This window comes from Morchella sextelata (assembly GCF_020137385.1).
Source record: "Morchella sextelata strain SCLS chromosome Unknown scls_4, whole genome shotgun sequence".
Lineage (NCBI taxonomy): Eukaryota > Fungi > Ascomycota > Pezizomycetes > Pezizales > Morchellaceae > Morchella > Morchella sextelata.
The window spans coordinates 888,690-909,184 of NW_025408619.1; the positions used below are offsets into that span (position 1 = coordinate 888,690).

Sequence of the window (20,495 nt, forward strand, 5' to 3'; positions counted from 1 at the left end):
AAAGCAAATGCATCTGGGATGCCTAGAGCATCGAAAAGGAATATAAAGGTAGGGTAACCTTGATGCACAGGGAAAGGCTGGGCAAGCATGTTGGTTGACTTGCACGCAAACAGCGTCCGTCAGCCTTCTTCTCGGTATTTTACTTTCCCTTCAACTCCATCTGTGAGCTCTCCCTTCTCCTCTGTGCGTAGAAAGTGTGTATGGAAAAGCAAGGCATATTTTCCCGTCCTTTGATGCGTATGTGTATGTGTATGTCCCGTTGCGCGTAGCCGGACAGCCAGACCTATTCCAGAAGAAAAGAGACCACTGCTTGCTTGCTTAACTCCATCACTGTCGCGTCTTCCACTGTTCCACCGCGGTTCCACATACTCACTCAACAACTACATTCATTCTATCCCCCCCATCTTCTCTTTCAACCCCCAATACACATCCACCCCTCGAACCCCGAGTCTGTCAGCCAAACACCCAACTACCCCTTTGTACACGTTCCCTAGATTAATCGTCATCACCCCACCCGCTGTTTGGCACAAACCGTGACATTCCTCTTTCCCAAATAATGGCGTCCGCCGACGTTCTGTCTCCGTCTCCCGGAGGTGGCGCGATCGACGTGTCTCGCCTTGCAAACTTCCTCTCGTTGCCCGAGGACGTCGTATCTTCATTTGCTAGCAACACAGAAGATTACATTACCTCCGTACTCAGATCACTCGACGAGAAGTCACGGCAACATGACAATCTTCGCGCCGACGCTCTGCGTATTGAAGTCGAGTTAGAACAGGCTGTGAGAACGGCCGATAGTAGGGTCAAGGCTATGAAAACCCAACTGGATTCAAGTTTGGCCGAAACTCAGGATCTCAGAGCGAAACTCAATGCTTCAGGTTTGATTCCCTAGTAACCATCGACAACAAGAGATTATTAACACAATTACAGAGTCTACACGCATTTCAATAGAAACAGAGTTCTCGGCTTATAAATCCTCGAGGTCAGACGTCGATGAAGAGGTCCGTGTTCTCAAAATACGTGTTCAGTCTCTCGAGTCCGACAAACGGGACACCCTGGACGCTCTTGACCGCAAGTCAACCGATTATGACCGTCTTCAGGATGAATACGCTGCTGCGCAATCTAAGGCAATTGAAACCCGCCGCGAAGCTAGCGCTCTCGAAACTCAATTGCAGCAGGCGCAATCCGCGCAAACAACTGCAAAATTCAGGGAGCAGAGCCTCGCCCAGGAAGTTGAATTGCTTAAGAAAAACAATGAATGGCTCGATGGCGAACTTAAGACTAAGGTTAGCGAATTCCAGAAGTTCCGGAAGGAGAAGGCTGCGCAGGTAGCCACTCTTCAGCGGGAACTGGACGATGCTTTAGCTTCTGATAATAGCACCAAACGCAGCATGGAAATATTGAAACAACGATTCGAGGAGGTTAGCAAGAAGGCTCAGGATGCTTTAGCCAAGGTGCAGGAACTTCAAAATCAAGAATTACAGCGCGAGGAGAGCTTTAGCAACGAAATGAATTCACAGAAGAGGCTTGCTGAGCTCTTTGAACAATCCAACAAAAAGGCTAGAGCTAGAATCGCCGAATTGGAGCAAATTATCGAGCAGGGGCATGAGCAGGATAGTATCGAACTTGGTCGTGCCCGTGCAGAGGCGGAAACCGAGCAAACCGAGCGACATGCTGCCGAGAGAAGAGTTGCTGAGTTGGAAGTACAGGTGGAGCGATTGGAGGCTGAGCTTTCGACCTATGCTGCCGGTGGCTTTATCGTTGATAATGGTGCTGGTTCTCGTCGTGGAAGTATGAATGGAAGCCAAACGCCTACTCGTCGTCCCGGATCTGCCATGGGTACTCCTGGTGGCCTTGGTTCCCCAGCTGCTGCAAGACTTCAAAAATCAGGACTTTCTATTACCCAGCTTTACTCTGATTACACTGCCATGAAGGCTAGCTTTGAAGCGGAGAAGAGGAGGAATTCAAAGTTGGAGGAGGCTATAAATGACTTGATGCAAGATTTAGAACATAAAGCTCCGGAGATCCAGGAGCTTAGAGAGGAACATGATAGGCTTCAGAAGGATCTAGTTGAGATGAGTTTGTTATGTGAGGATGCAGCAAAGGAGAAGGATAAGACAAAGAAGGAGGCTAGGCGGTTAGAGGCTAAGATTGCAGAGCACGAACGGGAAAGTACTGTTCTCCGTCAACAACTTCGCGATCTCAGTAGCCAAGTCCAGGTCCTTCTTGTTGAGATCGAGCACCGGGATTCTGGTGCTGACCCACTTACGGTCGCGCAGAATCGGGTATTTGAGCAGATTGTCAGCGGGGAAATGGCAGAAGGAAGTGACACGGATACAGATAGATTGATCTCACAGAGACTGACCGTATTCCGAGGTGTGAGGGAATTACAGGAGCAGAACGAGCATCTTCTCAAGGGTATCCGGGAACTGGGCCAAAAGATGGAGAGAGAGGAAGAGCAGCGAAGGCAGAACGAGGCGGGTAAAGAAGGACAGGAGATCGCTCATCTCAAGAGTGTGGTAGAGAGACTAAAGGACGAACTTAAGACTCTTGGCACTAAAGCTCAGTCATTCCTCCGTGAACGTGACATGTTTAGACGCATGCTACAGAATAGAGAAGGCCCCGTTCAACAACAGGAAGAGGAGGCACCAAAGGCACCAGAATCTGATGCTGGCTCCCAGGCTCCACAAGTCAATTTGGGTGAGGTCATCAGGGATCTCCAGAGCCAGTACGACCAGTTCAAGACTGAAGCTTTGGAAAACCACAATACATTGAATGAGCAGGCTCGACGACTGGCCGCGGAGAAGGCGGAGCTTGGAATGCAATATGCCAGAGCAAACTCACAACTAGAGTTGGCGACCGGTACGTATTGTCCAAAAAGGTTATTATTATTACAGTGCTAAGTGCTAATATTGATTTTTAACAGAACGATATGAGATGCTTAACGGAAATTTCCATATGCTGAAAGAAGAAAATGACCAGCTTCGATCACGCATCAGCAGTATGGGTGAGAACCATGCCAAGCAAGATCTCAAGACTCAACAGGTTGCCGAAGAACTCGTCGATTGTAAATCTCTCATTGAGGGTATGCGAACCGAGAATGCCAATCTTAAAGCCGAGAAGACGTTGTGGAAGAATATTGAGCAGCGCCTTGCTCAAGACAATGAGGTTCTCACACAAGAGCGCGCTCGTCTGAATGGCCTTATTGCCAATCTTCAGTCAATCCAGAGTGAACGAGAACGTGCCGACTCAGAAACCCGTAGACGACTTATGAGTCAGACCGAGAAAATTGAGAACGAACTCCAGCAAACGAAACGCAGACTCAACGAGGAGGTCGAGGAGGCGAAGAAACTCGTTATTAGAAAGGAGATTGACGCAAGGGAGTCGCAGAAGAAGATTGACGAACTCAATGCCGCAATGGCAACTACTAGAGAGAATCTCGTCGCTGCAAAGACCAGCCAGGATCATCTGCAAACCAGAGTCAACGAGTTGACTGTTGAGCTGAAGACAGCGGAAGAGAAGCTGCAGGTTTACCAGCCCAAGCCAGATGCACCTGTGCCAACTGAGGAGGAGGATGATGACATGGAGATCAGGGAACAAGAATTACAAGTAGAGGTTGCGGAGCTGAAGAGGGCGCTTGAGTTTACCCGGGAAGAGTTGGAGAACGTTAAGACCCAGGTCGAGCAGTACAAAGAGATTGCCCAGGGTGCCGAGGAAGAGTTGCAGAACATGAATGATTCTCATGATGAATACAAGGAGAGCATGGAGCAACAACTTACCGAACACCAGGTAATTAATTTAGCCTTCTCTTTCTTGAACGATGCTAACCCATTTTATAGACCAAGATTAAAGATCTGGAGCAGAGGCTCGCAGATACCCTCTCTGAACTTTTGTCTGCCAATCGGGAGCTCGCCCAATTACAACAGAAAGAGGTTGAGCAAGGTCGGGAGTTTGAGAACGAGAAGAAGATTCTTCAAGCCCAGATCGAGGGTCTTAAGGAAGATCTTGTGAAGAAGGACGCAGCGGCTGTGTTTTACCAGGAGGATCTACGAAGTCAAGCCAAGATTGCTCAGGACGCACAACAGAACTATGAACAAGAGCTTGTCAAGCACGCCAATGCTGCCAAGTCACTTCAACAAGTCCGCGAGGAATACTCACAGCTGAGGACTGAGGTCCACCAGATCAAGACTGAGGCCGAATCTGCAAAGGCCATGCTCTCCTCATCTGAGACAAGCTGGGAGGCACAGAAGGACAATTATGAGAAAGAACTTGCTGAGGTGAAGATACGTTGCGATGACCTGGTCAAGCAGAATAAGATCTTGCTAGGCCAGCTTGACAACGTTACCGTACAGGTTTCAACTCTTCAGAAGAACCGTGCAACGGCTGATGAGATGGGCGATTCAGCTGAACATGATGCGCTGGATAAAAAGACTGAGGATCTGAGAGAGGTCATCAAGTATCTTAGACGCGAGAAGGAAATTGTAGATGTACAGTACGAGTTGTGTCTACAGGAGAGTAAGCGGTTGAAGCAGCAACTTGATTACTCTAAGGCTACTGTTGATGAGACTAGGTTGCTGTTGGCACAGGAGAGGCAACGAGAGGCAGACCAACTTAGAGGAGTAACTCAACATAAAGAGCTGATGGAGAAGATTTCAGAATTGAATCTGTTGAGAGAGAGCAACACTGCGCTGAGAAGCGATGCAGAAAGAAAGGGAAGGAAGGTTGAAGAATTGGAAATGAAGATTGGGGAACTCCGGGCGAAAATTGAGCCTTTGGAAGGTACGACCGAAACATAAGAAGCTATTATTATAAGAGGAAGCTGACATCTAGGAAATAGATCAAGTTAGAAATCTAGAGGAGGAACGAGAACAGAAAGACAAGGAGATTAAACTCTTGACCGAGCATGGTGAACGCTGGCAGGCACGGGCTCAGCAGATCCTTAATAAATACGACGTAAGTTTCTCTAGTATGCTATCATCGACTGGTTATCTAAAAGTGTCAAATAGCGTATTGATCCCGCCGACCTCGAAACCCTCAAAGACCAGGCCAAGAGCCTACAGGAACAGGTCGAGGCCGTCACTGCTGAACGTGATAATCTCAATACGACCCTGCAAGGTTTTGAGCTAGCAAAGCAAAGCGAGCTCAAGGAGGTAGCAGAAGTGTGGCGAAAGGTCGTTATCGATACTAAGCAGAAGTTCAAGGAATCCAGGGATGCCAGGGCACAACTCGAAACTGAGTTGGAAGGAATGAGGGCACAGTTGACTCAGGCGGCTCAAACAAATGGTAACTCGTCCAAAAATATCGACGAACTTCAGCAAAAGATAGCGACCACGGAGAGACAAATGGAGGCGCACAAGACCAATGCCAAAAAACTATACCTTGAAGTGGTATGTTGACGCAACCCTATCGATTCTGATATCTACTAATTTTGGTATGCATTACAGCGCACAGTCAAGGAACAATATGACCAAGCACAACAGGAAATCGCGGCTCTTAAAGCTGAGAAAGCGGCTACACCTGTCGCCCCTACCGCGCCGGTTGCTCCCATTGCTATTGCTGCACCCATAAACAATGAAGCGGCCATCGAAGCCGAGGTGGCGAGAAGACTCGCGGCGATTCCGCCTCCAGATATATCTGCTGCTGTTGAGGCCGAGGTTAGAAACCGCATGGCCCAAATTGTACCTTCAGACAACACTGCAGCGATTGAGGCCGCAGTTGCCCAGAGAATTGCTCAAATACCACCCCCTGATAATTCTGCCGCTATCGAGGCTGAGGTTCAACGAAGGCTTTCTGCGGTTCCAGCTGGAGATAACATCGCTGCTACAATCGAGGCCGAGGTTCAACGGAGAATGGCTCTCATCCCACCTCCAGATAACACTGCCGCTATCGAGGCAGAGGTCAACAGGAGAATCGCGGAGATCCAAGCCAGTCAACCCGTACAAACTGAATCCGCCGTAGCGGCCCCTGCGGGCAAGACTGATGAGGAAGTAGAGGCCATAGTTCGGGAGAGACTTGCAGCTGAACAGAAGAAGGTAGATGCACGACTCGCAAAGGCCCGTACCGACTTTGCTGCATACAAGGCTACTGCAGTTAAAACAGCTCTCGATGCCAAGATAGCGGAGTTCAACGAACAGGTAGCGACAACAGAAGAAGAACACAAGAAGCAGATTGCCCAGCTCCAGGCGACTATCGAAGAGCTCAAGAAACAAATTGCAACTTTGAAACAGCAATATGAACAAGTAAAATCTGAGCTCGAGACTGCCAAGGCTACTGCTACAACCGTTTCCACTTCCTCTACTAACGAAGAAGAGCTAAGGAAGGCTCTGGAAGCAAAGGAATTGGAACACCAACAAGCGATTGAGAAGTTGAAGCAGGAAGAGCAGGCTAAAATCGAAGAAGCCAAAACTGAAGTGACACACCAACTTCAGGCGGACTTCCTAGCCCGTAACACTGAGCCAGACGCGACAAGGAAACCGCCACCAACTAAGGAGGAGCTGACTGCAATCATCAAAAAGAATGTTGAGCACCGTTTAGTCAAGGAGAGAGCAAAGTGGGAAGCACAAGTTGAGGCTGAAAGAGAGAAACTTGTTGAGGAGAGAGTCAGCAGTGTTGTAGAGGAGAGGGTTAAGAATGCTGTTGAGGAGAGAGTTAATAGCGCGATTGAGGAGAAGATGAAGGTGAAGGAATCAGAACTTCAGGCGACTTTGGAAAAGTCGAAGGATGCATTGAGACAGGAAGGGCAGGCAAGGATAAAGGTCCAACTCAACATGCTTGAGAAGAAGAACAAAGTTCTGGAAGAGAAGCTTAAGGCCGCAACCGACGGCTCCGGCGCACCAGCCCCCAGTGGTATTCCTACGCCTGGCCAACAAATGCCGCTACCACAAAGCGGACTCAAGCCTCCTGGGATGTCCGCCATTCCTCATCCCAATCAGCAGCAGCTTCAACAACAGCAGCTCCAGCAGCAGCAACTTCAACAGCAGCAACACCAGCAACATCAACAAGGTCAGCAAGGCCAGGATATGAGTCAGATCCCCATCCCACCTACGCAGCGCCGTGATGCTGTTGGTACTGGACCCGCTGCACTTAGGAGTCTCCGTGGGGCGTTATCATCAAACATCCCCCGTGGTGGTGCTGGTCGTGGGATTGCACAGGGTGGCCGAGGAGGTTCTCAGGCTGGCTCACCAACCCAGACACACGCGATCCCCCCTCAGCAGTTCCCGCAGATGGGCCAGCCACAGATGGGCCAGCAGCAGATGGGCCAGCAGCAAATGGGTCAGCAGCAAATGGGGGTTCCCCCAGGGCAACAACCTCAGTTTGGCCAACGGATGAGTCTTCCCACAGGACAGCCGCAAACTCAACTTCCTCGCGGAGGAGGAATGATGGGAAGAGGAGGAATATTCCGACCTCAGGGACGGGGTGCTGGTGGCCAAGGCCAGAACCAAGGTGCGGGGCTCCAGATGCAGCAGCAGCAACAGGTACCGAATATTCAAACCGGATTACCCATGACTGGGCAGCAGGGCTCTCAGCAAAGCCCGGGTCGCATCATGAATCCTGGGGCTAGACAGTTTGTACCAATTAAGAGGTCAAGAGATGATGGGACAGAAGAGGACCCGGCTGCGGGGAAACGAGTCAGGGGCGGTCATAATGGTTAATGGACGTACGTCGGATGAAGAATTTAATTGTAGATCGGGGCTCGGGAATCATTACTTCTATTTTCTTTTTATTATTTTTGCTCTCATTTTTCTTTACGAATAGTCGTTTGGCGGGCGGGTGTAGTGAGTTGCTGTTGCAATTGGTGTCGTTGGCGGTTGTGGATTTGGGAGGAGTTGTACTGTATACATATTCCTACCTTGACGAGGGTTAAAAGCTCTACTAAAAACATTTCCTTACTGGCTTGTACTTTTATATCTTTTTTTTATAGCTATCTTTCCTTTCCCCGGTTACTTTATTTTTTTCTGCTAGGGCTATATCTAGGTTAAGTGGGTTAAGGCCTATTATCGTTCGAGTTACGAGTACGAGTTCTGAGCTTTTGGATGAAAAAAAAAAATGCGTGTGGTTAACGTTCGCTCTTTGGGTTTTATTATACTTTCTTTTCCTTCTGGTTTTCGTCTAGTTGGGCGTTAGTGTTAAATTTTATACGCGGTTTTTCTATTATCTAGTATTGATACCTTCCCGTTTTATGAGTCGATATATTAGTAAGTACATGTATGTAGAGAGATAATCTAAATTAGCAAAAGAATTATGGAAAAGATTAAAATGACACAGTTTTCGGTATACATGCTCTGCAATAACACATGATGCAAAATGATACAAATATATTTAGCAAAGCCAGTATAATATGGGTCGATTCCCAGCCCCACACCACTCACCCCTTCCTCCTCTAGAGAAATCAAACATCAAAATAGCGTTCCTAATTTATTTCACTACAAGAGAAGAAAGGGGGAGCAAAAGGTTCTACAAAACTACAAAAGGTACTGCAGCGACTTATTAAGACATTTGCGACTGCTACCCCCACCCCTGGTTTGAACCCAGGACCTTATGTGTGTATTGGTTGTATCCTGGGTACGCTCGGTGTCTAACCCGACGAGCAGTCTATCCACTAGACCACCCGCCAATAGTGGATGCTGCGCTGGAAGTGATACTTGAGCTTGGCGGTGTGCCAAGATGAAGCGGAACCTCTAGCCCTTCAATGTCAATCCACAATATTCATTCTAGATCATCTAGTAGCGAACTGTGTCATCTTGTATCATGTGTTATTTTAGAGTACGTCTACCGAAAACTATGTCATTTTAGACCTTTTCCGAAAGAATTAATTGAGACTTGCGAAATTTTGAGAACCGTTTGACTGGGTCGTCACTCCATGCATGGCCAACTACAGATGGACTTAGCTTTCCCGTATCGTCTCCTATGGCCATGAGGAGACCTCCGCACTTGCTGTTCCCACTTACCACATAGTGAGAAGAGAAGACACTATGACTTGCTGGACAAGTGTTTGCGTCCCCGTTGAATCAGGCCCCTCTTCACTAGAATGGCTTATTTTTTATTTTTTATTTTTCTCAACTGCGGGGATACCGATAAAAGTTTATCTTTCACCAAGATTAAACTACGATTCTGTATTATAGAGTGGGCAGCAATATCGACAAACGAAGGGATACGTGTACGTTTAGATAGATGACGGGGATGCTTGATCATAAACTATCACTCGATCTTGGCATCACTATCAATTCCTCCAATCTGGCCAACGGTGCGTATCATGAGAAGGTGTTCCTGAAGCCACAGTATGTGAAAAAGAGCGTATGTAAACCTCCTCACTGTACAACCGAGTCTCAGCTTTCAATGCTCGCAAATTCGTCTTCATATATGCCCCACTTAATTAATTAGTGAGGCGTGTGACTACATTGTACTGCTCAATACTTGTACAAGATGCCCCACCTTCGCATCCAGATAACCGCCGACAACCCCCCCAAACACAACGTCTTCGAGCTCCACCCACAAAGCACCGAGACCCGCAACCCCACCCTCGAAGCCGCCCTCGAGAGCAGTGGCACATGGCAGCAGTTCCAAGGCGTCGACGTCGTCCCCTACGCGCCCATATACATCCCGCACCTCCTCGGCGGAAGGGGGAAGGCGTCACAGACAAAGCTTACAATTGACACCCATTTCGGCACGCGCTACATATACCAGTATGAGGACTGTGTGGGCCTCTGGTACTGTAAACCCCTCGACGGCTGGGGCCCTGGCACCCCAGCCGAGTTCCTGAGGGATGCGGACACGCCGTATGCGAATCATAGTTTCTTTGCAGAGAAGATGGTACCTGTGGCGCCAAGTACGCTTATCTGCTTGAATAAGCTTCTTATTGCGACGCAGGCCGGTGAGTGCCGGGACGGGGACCACCAGGGGTTGTTTGCGGTGAACATCATCATGGAGCTAGAGATGGAGTTTTCGGATGAGAATGCGTTCTCGACATATGTTCCCCTGTGGGTATGTACGGGTGGGAAGCTGAAGGATGTGTTTCGCATTGTGGCGGGGGACAAGTTGCGGGGTGAGTTTCGGCTGACGCAGGTGCCGAGGATGAGTGGGTTTGTGGAGGAGACTTATTCGTACCGTGTGGCGGGGGTGGAGAATAAGGGGTTGGAGGATCTGATATGGTTTCCGGATATGGGCGGTGAGATGTGGTTGTTGCCGTTCCCGTGTGTTGTAGAGAAGTTTGGGGAGGGGCACCTGTACACGGGGGCTGGGTTGGGCGGGAAGCGATTGGTTGTATGTAATTAGTATTATCGTTTAATGTTATTATTATCACCATCATTCTTTTGTCATCTGTTTCTTTGAATTTAGTGGTATCAATTCACCACCGGAAGCCAAACAGAATCCATCTTAGAAGTAAACACGTTGCGCGGGGGGGGTCTGCATACGCTTTATATAACATCTAGTAAAGTTCTGACCAGTGTAATGTATTCTACATCTTTGCTCCCCCATGTTAGAATACTCAGAAACGCGGCCACAAAATCCCATCCTCTTCACGCTCGCAGTCATTTTATGATCATTCGATCATTGATACTCCGTGACAAAACCGAGTGATACGACATGAATCTACTCCGGCGTGTCCTAAGCGAGGTTGGTGGCTTGTACCTACTCGTGCCCAAGACGTCTTTACAATTTTATGTCCATCGCCACAAGGGAGCACCTAAAATCTCAGGACGTCCCGAGATCCCTAGACGGTAGGAAGGACTGGGACGAGTGGACCGTCCTTATCGGATCAGCTAAGTGGGCAGAGCTAGCGTAGAGGCCGATGCGAACTAACCGAGCACCCCGTCATTAAATATCACTCGTATAAGTATCTCACTCAAGCCCATTGTAACGAAATTTCATCAAATCAAGGTCTTTACTATTTACAATCATCCCACCCCCATCAGCTACACTACAGACACTGCGAATAATAATCATTAACCTTCTGGCACGTACTCCCCGACGCACAGTTCGTAGACCCAGTGAAGCCTGCTCCACCACACTACACAATACCACGCCGTCAGCCATTGCAAATACACCACAAGAATATGAGTGGGTGCTCCTTACCTGCCCGTACTTAGCAACCACCGCTCCAGTAGCCGACGCAGCTGCAGAAGTTGCCGTTGTGCTTGACGGCGTGACAGAGCTAGACGCTGCAGTAGTCATGCGCGTGGTTGACGCTGAGGCGGTTGTCGAGGCCGGGGTGCTGCCTGATCCGGAGCCGGCGGTACATGTTGCGACTGGCCCGCCGGGGGCGGTGTAGGTCAAGGTGTTGAAGCCGTTGTAGACATCCGGGATATAGATTTCGGGTTGCGACGCCTAGTCATAGTTGAGACGTTAGTATTATGGCCGGCTGTGGGTACAGGGAGTGAAGAGGACTAACGTTGTAGATTCCTGGAAGACTGAATTTCGGCGAGCAGTCACCACCGGGACCTGTGATCTTGAGCTGCATACACCTGGAGTCGGATAACTAATTGTTAGCTATCAATCAGATCAATCACTCACGAACCAATTAATATTCATACCCGATATAGAACTGGCCACCCCCAATGACCCCGGCCCCGTGTAGCGCCAGCATCTCTGATCTCAACTACAAGCAACCCTCACGTCAGTCTGCAAGTCTCTGAATGTTCTATATCAGGAATCCAATTCTACTCACGAGATATTCCCCGCTCGTAAGGTTCTCCGGGAGCTTGAATGTGTATTTCCCGGCGTTCTCCATCATGATGACATTCGCCATCTTGCCGTCTTGGACGTTCAGAACATCGATTTTGGACCATTTAGCTCCAGAGCCGTCAGCGGTGAGGGCGTCACTGACAGGTCCTGTAGTTTACACGCTCATTAGCTAGGTCTTTATTTTACTGGATAAAGGCTGTACATACCATAAAGAAAGTGCTGGATTGGGCCCGGATGGCTACTCGTGTCCCAGATAACCTGTATATCACAATTAACCTCTTATAATTACTGTTATATGGGCAAGGGCGCCGGGAACATACAGTAATCTCATCACCAGCATTAACAGCACACACCCCAGGAACCGGGTTTGTCCCGCTGGCTGACAGGCCATTTACGTTGCATCTAATATCGGTGCTTTGGACATCGGTGACTGGGTTGTTGCTGGGTGGCCTTCGCATGCATTCTTCGTAGCCGACTGTGACACCGTTGACGTAGAACTGAAGCAGTTAGTTGGTTTTTTAGCCCTTGATTTGGTGAGAGTGGGTGGGTATGTACTTCGTGGAGATTCTGGTGAGCCGATACAAAAGACAGGAGAGCGCAGTATGCAGCGAATGTAGATAGAGCTTTGAGTGAGGAAACCATTATCGGAGTTGAGGGAGTAATTGATATTGAAGCAAAATGAATGGCTAGTTGATATTTAATCAGAGTAAACGCACAATATCCACGATTCAGAAAACATACCGCAGTTTATATATCCGCCCTTTAGGGTGAAATTAAACCTTTTCACATTGGCGTTTAATATATTAAACATCCCAGGGATATAATTCCGAAACATATAGGCCTCCCGGATCCCCCCACCACCCTTGCAACATATCAGTGACCCAACAGTCGGATGATCCATGTTTACAATCCGCTACCAAGTGGCGGGGTAAGACAATTAGGTCCGTTCATCCTTATTTCAACCTCTTGCCCACTTCTTCCTCCGGAGCTCTTGATTCTCGGTATGGGAATACCATTTGGCATCGTTCTTTGCACTGCACACCGCGTACAGCTGGCAAGAACGCAAAATATATATCTCTGCGGCGTGTAGACCCACATGGCTACATGTGGTCCATGGGATTTATCTGGTTTGTTATATAGATTATATTTATATGCCGTCATATGTATATATAACCCATGCATCAAATTAAAGGGCCACTTCTTATCTTATCCTCAGGCGCTTATATAACCTAAACGCCAAGCATATATCTATCTGCTACGGTGCTACCCCACGCCGTTTCACCCTGGCCAGTATTAACGGGAATTCCACATGTTCGTCCGACTTTTCAAAATGGTTGGCACGGGACGCAATGATGCGAGCTCTGGTCTGTTCCGGCAGAGGCTACATAGCACTATTCCCCTACGGTCCGAGACCCCGGTAGCGGTAAAGCTTGGCGCAACATAGCTTCCTCTTAGGAGGTCATCTGGGTAAAATGCTGAACTGTTGTGCATTTGTGTACAAGAATGGGGCTGGCGTTGATGTGCGTCTGACTCGCAAGTAGTTAGGCGTGGTGGTGAGATGTGGGATTCCCGGCATGCTTGGTTGGTTGTGTGTTGCTGGATCGAGGGCTCTCATACGATATCACTCGGCGGTGTTTTGGAAATGAGGTTTGACCCTTGAACGCAACTTGTCGCTTGAATACTTAGAAAAACAACTTCTAATAGAGCGGCCCTATCTAAACCGCATGGGGTAGAAGGTGACATACATCCCAGCACGAATAGCTACATAGTATGTTGTATTCCTTCAGCAATGGCTGGCTGTTTAAAACCCAAAAAGCGATAATCAGTCAGCCTACGTAGCGGTTCTGGGGGGAATACTTAATAAAGTAGAAAGTTGTAATTTAGGGAAAGAGAGAAGCAGTAGAGAGGGAAATTGCCGAGGAAATAATAGATAAGTAATACGTATACAGATACATATGTATTTATCTCGTATCTAGACTGTGAAGTATCTTGTCAGCATGCTGAAGCTGCGACAAAATGCCTAGGAACCAGACTAAAGTGTAGGTCCCCCTCTTTTATCGTTTTAGCTCCTCAATAGGGAATCAGCCGAAAGGATATAATAGATCGATGCTCTCCAACCTGTTCATCTCATTTGCTCCTATATTATACTCCACAAGAGGGTGGCCAGTGGGTTCGTGGTAGATTGTGATTGCAGGGTTAGGTGTCCCCTAGCCCGCTCTGCCCTCACTCCCTTAAATATTACTTCCCGGCCTTTGACAGTTGTGTGGGCGAGGTAGTCTAGTTGTAGACGCCTCGTCTTGCTACACCGAGCGGGTAGTCCCCATGACCATCAGCAGGTCATGGGTTCAGCTGCGGGGGTGGGAGTAATGCTCTGGGGTGTACGGCATGTAACGGGGAGTAGAGTCCGATATACCGGGTAGTTGATCTCAGGTCCTTCCGCGAATTAGGGCCTATAGCCCGTGAGGGGCGTATGGTCACAGCATTACTTTTTGTGTATTTATTGCCCTTTTCTTTTCTTTTTTTCTTTTTTTGAGGGGCCTGAGGGCCTTCCTTAGTGGGTGGGGTATGTGTGATATTGATCAGAGCTCTCTCTGGCCGACCTACAATCGCAGATTGAACTATCTTGGCCTCATTATTTGGCCAATTAGTCTCCCCCATGGCCAGGGCCGGATGTAGGATTAGGCCGGTTTAACGAAAATTTTCAGACCATATTCTTTTATAGTATAGTAGATATGCTGCATGCGCATGCCGTCCTTTGAAGGCGAATGTTGTCTAGGAAATAAGGATACCAGTTCAAGTCACGGCCCGTTCAACAAGAGCTTCAATTAGAAGAGAGAGCTTTTATGGCCATCCCGGAAGATCAGGTTTAGTTGTTCAGACGCCATACACAAGCTCCTCAGTTGGGCTACAAGCTGCTAGCCTGGGGGGTAATTCATAATATATACGCCCTACATACAATGAAACTTGGTACTTTGAGTATAAAATCCTATTAGGGCTATGAATATTGGTAATGAGAAGTTGAATACCCTGACAACGCAACTATATATGCTCTCTACCTAATCTACGGCTGAAATACCCGCTAATCTCCATCATAGTTCGCAAAAAACCATCACCAGGAACATCAATGTACCCACATAGCCTCATATCGAGGAATGGGGCTTACCAATAGCTAAAAGACCAGAGTACAAAAGGAAATTCGCCACCTATATATGCCTCACGTCTGTGGCCAGAATTACAGGCCTCCAACTCATCACCTTGCGAGTCATCCGTGACAGATATCCCTGGACATGAATATCCCCCCAGCTAACATTCGTGGGAGAAGTATCAAGGCATCTGTTCAGGAACAAAACTGCCTGCAATTTTGTTACAGGCCCAAAATCCAGGTGCGGTTTAGGGCACAAAGATCCCACGACCAACCACATCTACAGAAACCAAGGCAGAGCAAATAATTACAGAGGCCCAAGGGCTCGCTTTTCCTCCTATGCCTTGTCTTCTTTAACATTTTGAGCTTTTCTTTGGGCCCTCTTAAGTAGCTGGCGGACCTCCGGATGAAAACCGACCACCAATCCACTATACGGCGTCCGACCACGCGAATCCTCCACATTCACGTCCGCACCTTTCTCCAAAAACAGCGTCGCGATACCCACCAACCCAGAATACGCCGCCATATGTAGCGGCGTCATCCCTTCATTGTCAACCGCATGTAGATCGGCACCCCACTCTAACAACAGCTCCGCCGTGTCCACCGCATCAAATCCCTCCAGACCTGCCACCGCATGCAGCACTGACTCCCCAGTATTACAAGAGTATGTGACATCTGCGCCCCATTCTAGTAGTATCTTGACAGCCTCATGCATCCGCGCCATCGCATTGTTTTTATGCTCGATGAGCTCTACAAGACTAAACATGTCACCGTCAAGGAAGCCCTCCTTGTTCCAGTAATAATTCAGGGTGCATTCTGGATTGGCTTTCTCCAGGTTCACTGCGTAAGCTATCTCTAGGCCTTTGATCGCCCACATAAGTGGGGTGATGTTGTGTAGCATGTCGCTGTTAATCTCTTTGTCGGCACCGTTCTCCAAGAGCAGCTGTACGATGGCAGGCTCGCCACTGCCGGCTGCGCAGTGGAGCGCCGTGCCGTTGTCTTTGTCCCTGACGCTGATATCGGCGCCGTGTTGGAGAAGAAGCTTGACTATGGGCAGGTGACCGTATAAGGCGGCCTCTTGGAGCGGGTACCGATTGAGCCAGGATCGGACATTCGGCGATGTTCCACCCTCGAGGAGAAGGCGGGCAAGGTGCTCGTGGCCGCACGTGCATGCCCAGTCCAGATTCCGAGCTGGGTCGCTGAAGGCGAGACTGTGGAGGAGAGGGGTCAAGAGGCTCTTGAAGAAGCGGTTTAGGACGAGGAAGTTTGTAAAGTCTTTGGGGTCCAGGCACTCTGCTATCTGGATCAGAATCTCGTTGGGGAGTTTTAGGAGCGGCATTTCGATGGATGGTGAGTGAGTGGGTGGGTACCGTGAGGGGTGGAAATGGTCAGAAGATGCTGCTTGCCTGTTTAAAAGAGCTCCGTGTGAACTGCGCATTAGCTGTCCTTACATGGACATGGGGTTAGGGCTCAGTTACATGCATGATCGATCGCCAGGGACAGAAACAGGTTGCGCGAATCATGGGCAGCTGTTGATTGGTTGGATATCCCGAGCATAGTACTCACGATACAGTTTCCGCGAAAACACGAAAGGTGGTTTAGAATAAGCGCCCGTAGTTCTTTATATTACTCATACTTGTTGACTAATAATGGGTTCATAGGATGTCACTCGTGCCGCACTAATCTAGTTTCAGATAGGTGCCAATGATTGCTTACTGCACTATTATGAAGCCTTAAATCAGAGTCGTTTTTGTCCCAGTGCTTGTAAATGTGAATGTTGAATACGGCTACATGTATGAAAGATGTACGTGTGTCTCCAGGCGAGTTAACCGTCGGGATCGACTGTGTGGGGTGGATATGGGGTTGAGATATACCATATATTCCAGGGAGATCTCGAGATAGTAACGTATATTAGCCACTCCACAAGGACCCCAGAATAGGCCTCGAGGTAACCCTTATGGGAGGATAAGGTGTCAAATTATTACCTCAAAACAGGGCTCTCGGAGCTAACGAACGATATGGGTCTGTGATGGGACGTAGGTGGGGTCTTGACTATAGCTGTGTAGAATCTGGCGAACAATATGACTCCGTCTTGTATTTTGATATCCCCCACACCCGCACCCCGAAGGCTCTTCTGTGATCAATGAACTTAGCTTTCTTCCCTATATCTAGCCAGTCACATCTAAACCACAAAGCACATTCTTCTAAGTAGCTCACAACTTTATACAAAACATACATTTAGTGTACGTGTGCGGCATGAGTCGACTATAGTCGAGTATAAAAATCGAGTGTATAATTTGATTAGACTCGGTTAGGGGTGACATTTCGAATCATAATCATGATTAGTCTTTCTTTAAGATCATTGGAGGACAGATGATTATTTCCGCTGTTATTTTTCCTGGTTTTACTGTCTCTTTATACTCATGATTTAATCGATTTATTGCGAAAGACCAATTTTGGGAAGAAATTCGGTTTCTAAGGCCTGAAATATCATCTGTAAACAATCAGAATAATCGAATAGGTATGAGTTTATGCCATTAATTAATCATAACTATGAGTTGACGGGGCCGAAAGCGTGAGTTGACTTGATTAGAGGCGGAAAACCTAATCGATTGCAATCATATTGCCTCACACCACATACATTCACAAGGGCGAAGGGTCACCAGTACAGGGTTAGGGTTTCTACTCTTACAGGGTCAGAGAGAGTTTCAACAATATTCTTTTTATTATGGTAGATACTACGGGCAAAAGTTATTACAGTGTATATGAGTATGAAGATAATGCAGATGTGTTGGTGGTGAATCTATGGGGCGGCAATATTTCTAGAGTGCTCAACGCCCTCTAAGGGGCGTAAGATACGTATTGGTATAGTCAGGGCTGAATGTTCTAGAATAGTATCTTTGAATAAGATTGTGCTGTAGATAAAATATGGCTGGTAAAGAGATCGCTGGTTAATAGTAGCGAACTAGTCTAATACTAGGATATTAGTGACCTAACCCTAGAGGTTTAAGTTATTGAATATCAGGTAGGGCACTCTGAATCGCGTCGTTCGATATTTCTGGCGTGACCGGCTCTTTTCCAGCTTGTAAGAAGATATTACGCCAGTAATGTTAAATAGTCGGGAGTACAGCTGGACTGCCTGCTGTTCCTCATACCAATATCAGCCATACCAGTTCTTAGAAAGCCAGCCAGCTAGCCAATGCCCCTTACTGCCCTCCATAAAGTAGTACGAGAAACCATTCCTAGGAAGAAAGAAAGCAACCGTGAATTATGAGTACCTACATTAAGATTTTACGCCCTGGTTTCAGTTAGCATACTGCGCATACAACCAAAACTCTCGCTACAATGAAGAAAACAGTCCCTCATAACCATCCTATCAGATATAGTAAGAACATTCTCGTCGTCATCATCCGAACGTCCCGAACAGGGGACTTCAGACTCCGTCTAAGGATGACGTATATAATTCTCATCACTTAGGATCCTCCCCCCATCCCCAACAGAAAAAAAAGAAAGAAAAAAGAAGGAAAAAAACACGGCTTACCTCTCAATCGCCGGCCACAAAAACTCCCTACCTGACGCCCTATCTACCCTGCCGAGCACCTTCGGCTCCTCAACTGGGGGCTGGTCCTTCCCCTGATTACCCCCCTCCTGCTCGTCCCACTGCATGGCGCTCGCCCAGATGGCGGCCTCGAGCCTCCCCTTCCGCACCTGCCCCTCAGTGGCCTCGGTCTGCGGGACTGGGTTCGCGGCAGCCGCTTCAGCAGCAGCTTGCGCGCGGACTTCATCCGCTTCTGCGGCTTTCTGGGCAGCCTGGCGCTCGCGGAACTTGCGGCGGCGGTTACGGTTGTGGCGTTTTCGGCCTGGAGAATGTTAGTTGTATGCAGAGATGAGAGAGGGGAGGGGGGAAGACGTACGGAGGAGGTCCTGGATCTCGCTGTGCCGAAAGATGCTGATCTGCGTGTCGGTCAGGGTGCGTTTTGTGCCGTCGGGGTAGTAGCCGAGGGTGTCTTCTTCATCTTCGGCAGGGGCGGCGGCGGCAGAGGGGTCTGGAGGGGGGAGGAAGTTTGCGGTGAGGTGGGTGTGGGCGGTGGGGGAGAAGTGGGTTTCGTCGAAGGCTGCGAGGTCTTCCTGGTGGCTTGTTAGCATGCGTCGTAGATGTGATACGAGAAAGGGGAAGAGAAGGCTTACAGGAGTGATTGTGGGGATGGGGAACGGGAACTGGGAGATGGCCGCCATTTCTTCCGGCGGCGAGTTGTGGTGAGAGGTGAGGTTGTTGAGGACTGTAGAAGGAGGGAAGGAAGATGAAGAAAGATGAAGAGGAAGGAGAAGGTGAGAAGAGATGGGACGCGATACTGTCACCTGCTTACGTGACGCCCTCCCCACAAAACACCCCCCCCCAAAGCTCCCCCCCAAAAACCCAAAGATCTGCACAAAACAGCAATGACGACCCCCGCAATCACATTCGACGCCTCCCACGCCTCTCCGCGCCTCCCCTCCCCGTCCTCCCGCTCCTCCTCCCGCGGCGTCTCCCTCGACCTCCCGCTCCCCAGCCCCGGCCTCCGCTCTCCGCGCCGCAACAGGTCCGCGCTCCGCCAGTTCTACGGGCTCAAGGCCTCTGGTGAAGCTGGTGGGGAGGCGGAAGAGGCGCCGAAGGAGCCGGTGGAGGAGGTCGGGGAGCTCGACCGCGAGGGCTTCGAGGTTAGCACCTATGTCGAGAAGCTCCTTGAGACGGCGGAGCTGAAGGAGCTGCTCAGGGTCGAGAATGAGCTTGTGAACGGTATGCGCTCTGGCTTCTGGGCTTAGCTACATGTAGTGAGCGGACAAGAGGGCGTAGATACTGACGGTGGGGGGTGTAGAGATACGTGGCTTTGACGGCGAGCGGAAGGCGCTGGTGTACGACAACTACAGCAAGCTGATCATGGCCACGGACACGATCCGGAAGGTATATATCTAGTTTTCTATATTTCCGTAGTTTTTACATACATAGAGCGCAGCTGCTTAACTGGGAACATTGAAGATGAGAGCCAACATGGAGCCCCTCGCACCCACGACTTCGACTCTCGGTCCGGCGATTGCGCATATCGCGCAGGTGTCGGCGTCGCTTGTGCAGACGATTCCGGTGTCGCCGGTTGCGCTGAGCTCGACGGAGGGCCGAGAGGGCAGTAAACGGAAGAAGGAGACGGTGGTGTGGGCGCTGGGGTGTCCGGAGAGGATTGAGGCGGCGGTGAAGGAGGGGAATATGGAGGAGGCGGAGAGGGAGTGGGGTGTGCTGAAGGTGTGTTTGGAGAAGTGGGAGGGCGTCAAGGGCGTAGAGCAATTGAGAGCGAAGGCGCTGAAGGCATTGGGCAAAGACGAATGAGTGAGGGACCGTGAATGTGAGCGATGGGCTGTGTTTCATTGTGCTGCTTACCGGTTATGTAGATTTGGGATTTGGCGGGCGTATGGAGTTTACGGAGCTTAATGGGACCTGAGCAGGGAGGCGGAGAGCTGTTTACAATAGACTACTTGCTGAATTGATACCCGTGAAGCAATGCTTGAAGCTTCGTGATGCACCAGAGGCTATTTATTTCCAATTTCCAATTGCAAAGTGACACCCCAAAGCACCAAAAAGAGAGTATGGACAGAGGATGTGGTTGGAAGAAGAACCAATATTTTCCATTCAAGAACCATCGTC

General features: G+C 49.1%; 6 protein-coding genes across 6 annotated transcripts; 3 read left to right on the forward strand and 3 right to left on the reverse strand.

Moving 5' to 3' along the window:
- Nucleotides 1–556: 556 nt before the first annotated feature.
- Nucleotides 557–7,649, forward strand: H6S33_010150 (uncharacterized protein; the record flags this gene model as incomplete). Its single annotated transcript, XM_044841504.1, has 7 exons — nucleotides 557–875; nucleotides 928–2,859; nucleotides 2,924–3,786; nucleotides 3,837–4,776; nucleotides 4,835–4,950; nucleotides 5,004–5,384; nucleotides 5,442–7,649. The coding sequence occupies 7 exons, from the start codon at nucleotides 557–559 to the stop codon at nucleotides 7,647–7,649; spliced, it is 6,759 nt and encodes a 2,252-aa protein (XP_044697293.1).
- Nucleotides 7,650–9,420: 1,771 nt separating this feature from the next.
- Nucleotides 9,421–10,269, forward strand: H6S33_010151 (uncharacterized protein; the record flags this gene model as incomplete). The annotated part of the gene is made up of 1 exon (XM_044841505.1): nucleotides 9,421–10,269. One exon carries the CDS (start codon nucleotides 9,421–9,423, stop codon nucleotides 10,267–10,269), a length of 849 nt encoding a protein of 282 aa, XP_044697294.1.
- A 646-nt stretch (nucleotides 10,270–10,915) lies between these two features.
- Nucleotides 10,916–12,321, reverse strand: H6S33_010152 (uncharacterized protein; the record flags this gene model as incomplete). Its single annotated transcript, XM_044841506.1, has 8 exons — nucleotides 10,916–11,005; nucleotides 11,071–11,322; nucleotides 11,387–11,459; nucleotides 11,529–11,593; nucleotides 11,663–11,826; nucleotides 11,886–11,937; nucleotides 12,000–12,176; nucleotides 12,235–12,321. The coding sequence occupies 8 exons, from the start codon at nucleotides 12,319–12,321 to the stop codon at nucleotides 10,916–10,918; spliced, it is 960 nt and encodes a 319-aa protein (XP_044697295.1).
- Nucleotides 12,322–15,158: 2,837 nt separating this feature from the next.
- Nucleotides 15,159–16,160, reverse strand: H6S33_010153 (uncharacterized protein; the record flags this gene model as incomplete). Its single annotated transcript, XM_044841507.1, has 1 exon — nucleotides 15,159–16,160. One exon carries the CDS (start codon nucleotides 16,158–16,160, stop codon nucleotides 15,159–15,161), a length of 1,002 nt encoding a protein of 333 aa, XP_044697296.1.
- Nucleotides 16,161–18,358: 2,198 nt separating this feature from the next.
- H6S33_010154 (uncharacterized protein) lies at nucleotides 18,359–19,057 on the reverse strand (the record flags this gene model as incomplete). Its single annotated transcript, XM_044841508.1, has 3 exons — nucleotides 18,359–18,681; nucleotides 18,736–18,949; nucleotides 19,010–19,057. 3 exons carry the CDS (start codon nucleotides 19,055–19,057, stop codon nucleotides 18,359–18,361), a joined length of 585 nt encoding a protein of 194 aa, XP_044697297.1.
- Nucleotides 19,058–19,261: 204 nt separating this feature from the next.
- Nucleotides 19,262–20,180, forward strand: H6S33_010155 (uncharacterized protein; the record flags this gene model as incomplete). Its single annotated transcript, XM_044841509.1, has 3 exons — nucleotides 19,262–19,598; nucleotides 19,678–19,763; nucleotides 19,839–20,180. The coding sequence occupies 3 exons, from the start codon at nucleotides 19,262–19,264 to the stop codon at nucleotides 20,178–20,180; spliced, it is 765 nt and encodes a 254-aa protein (XP_044697298.1).
- Between the last annotated feature and the right edge of the window lie 315 nt (nucleotides 20,181–20,495).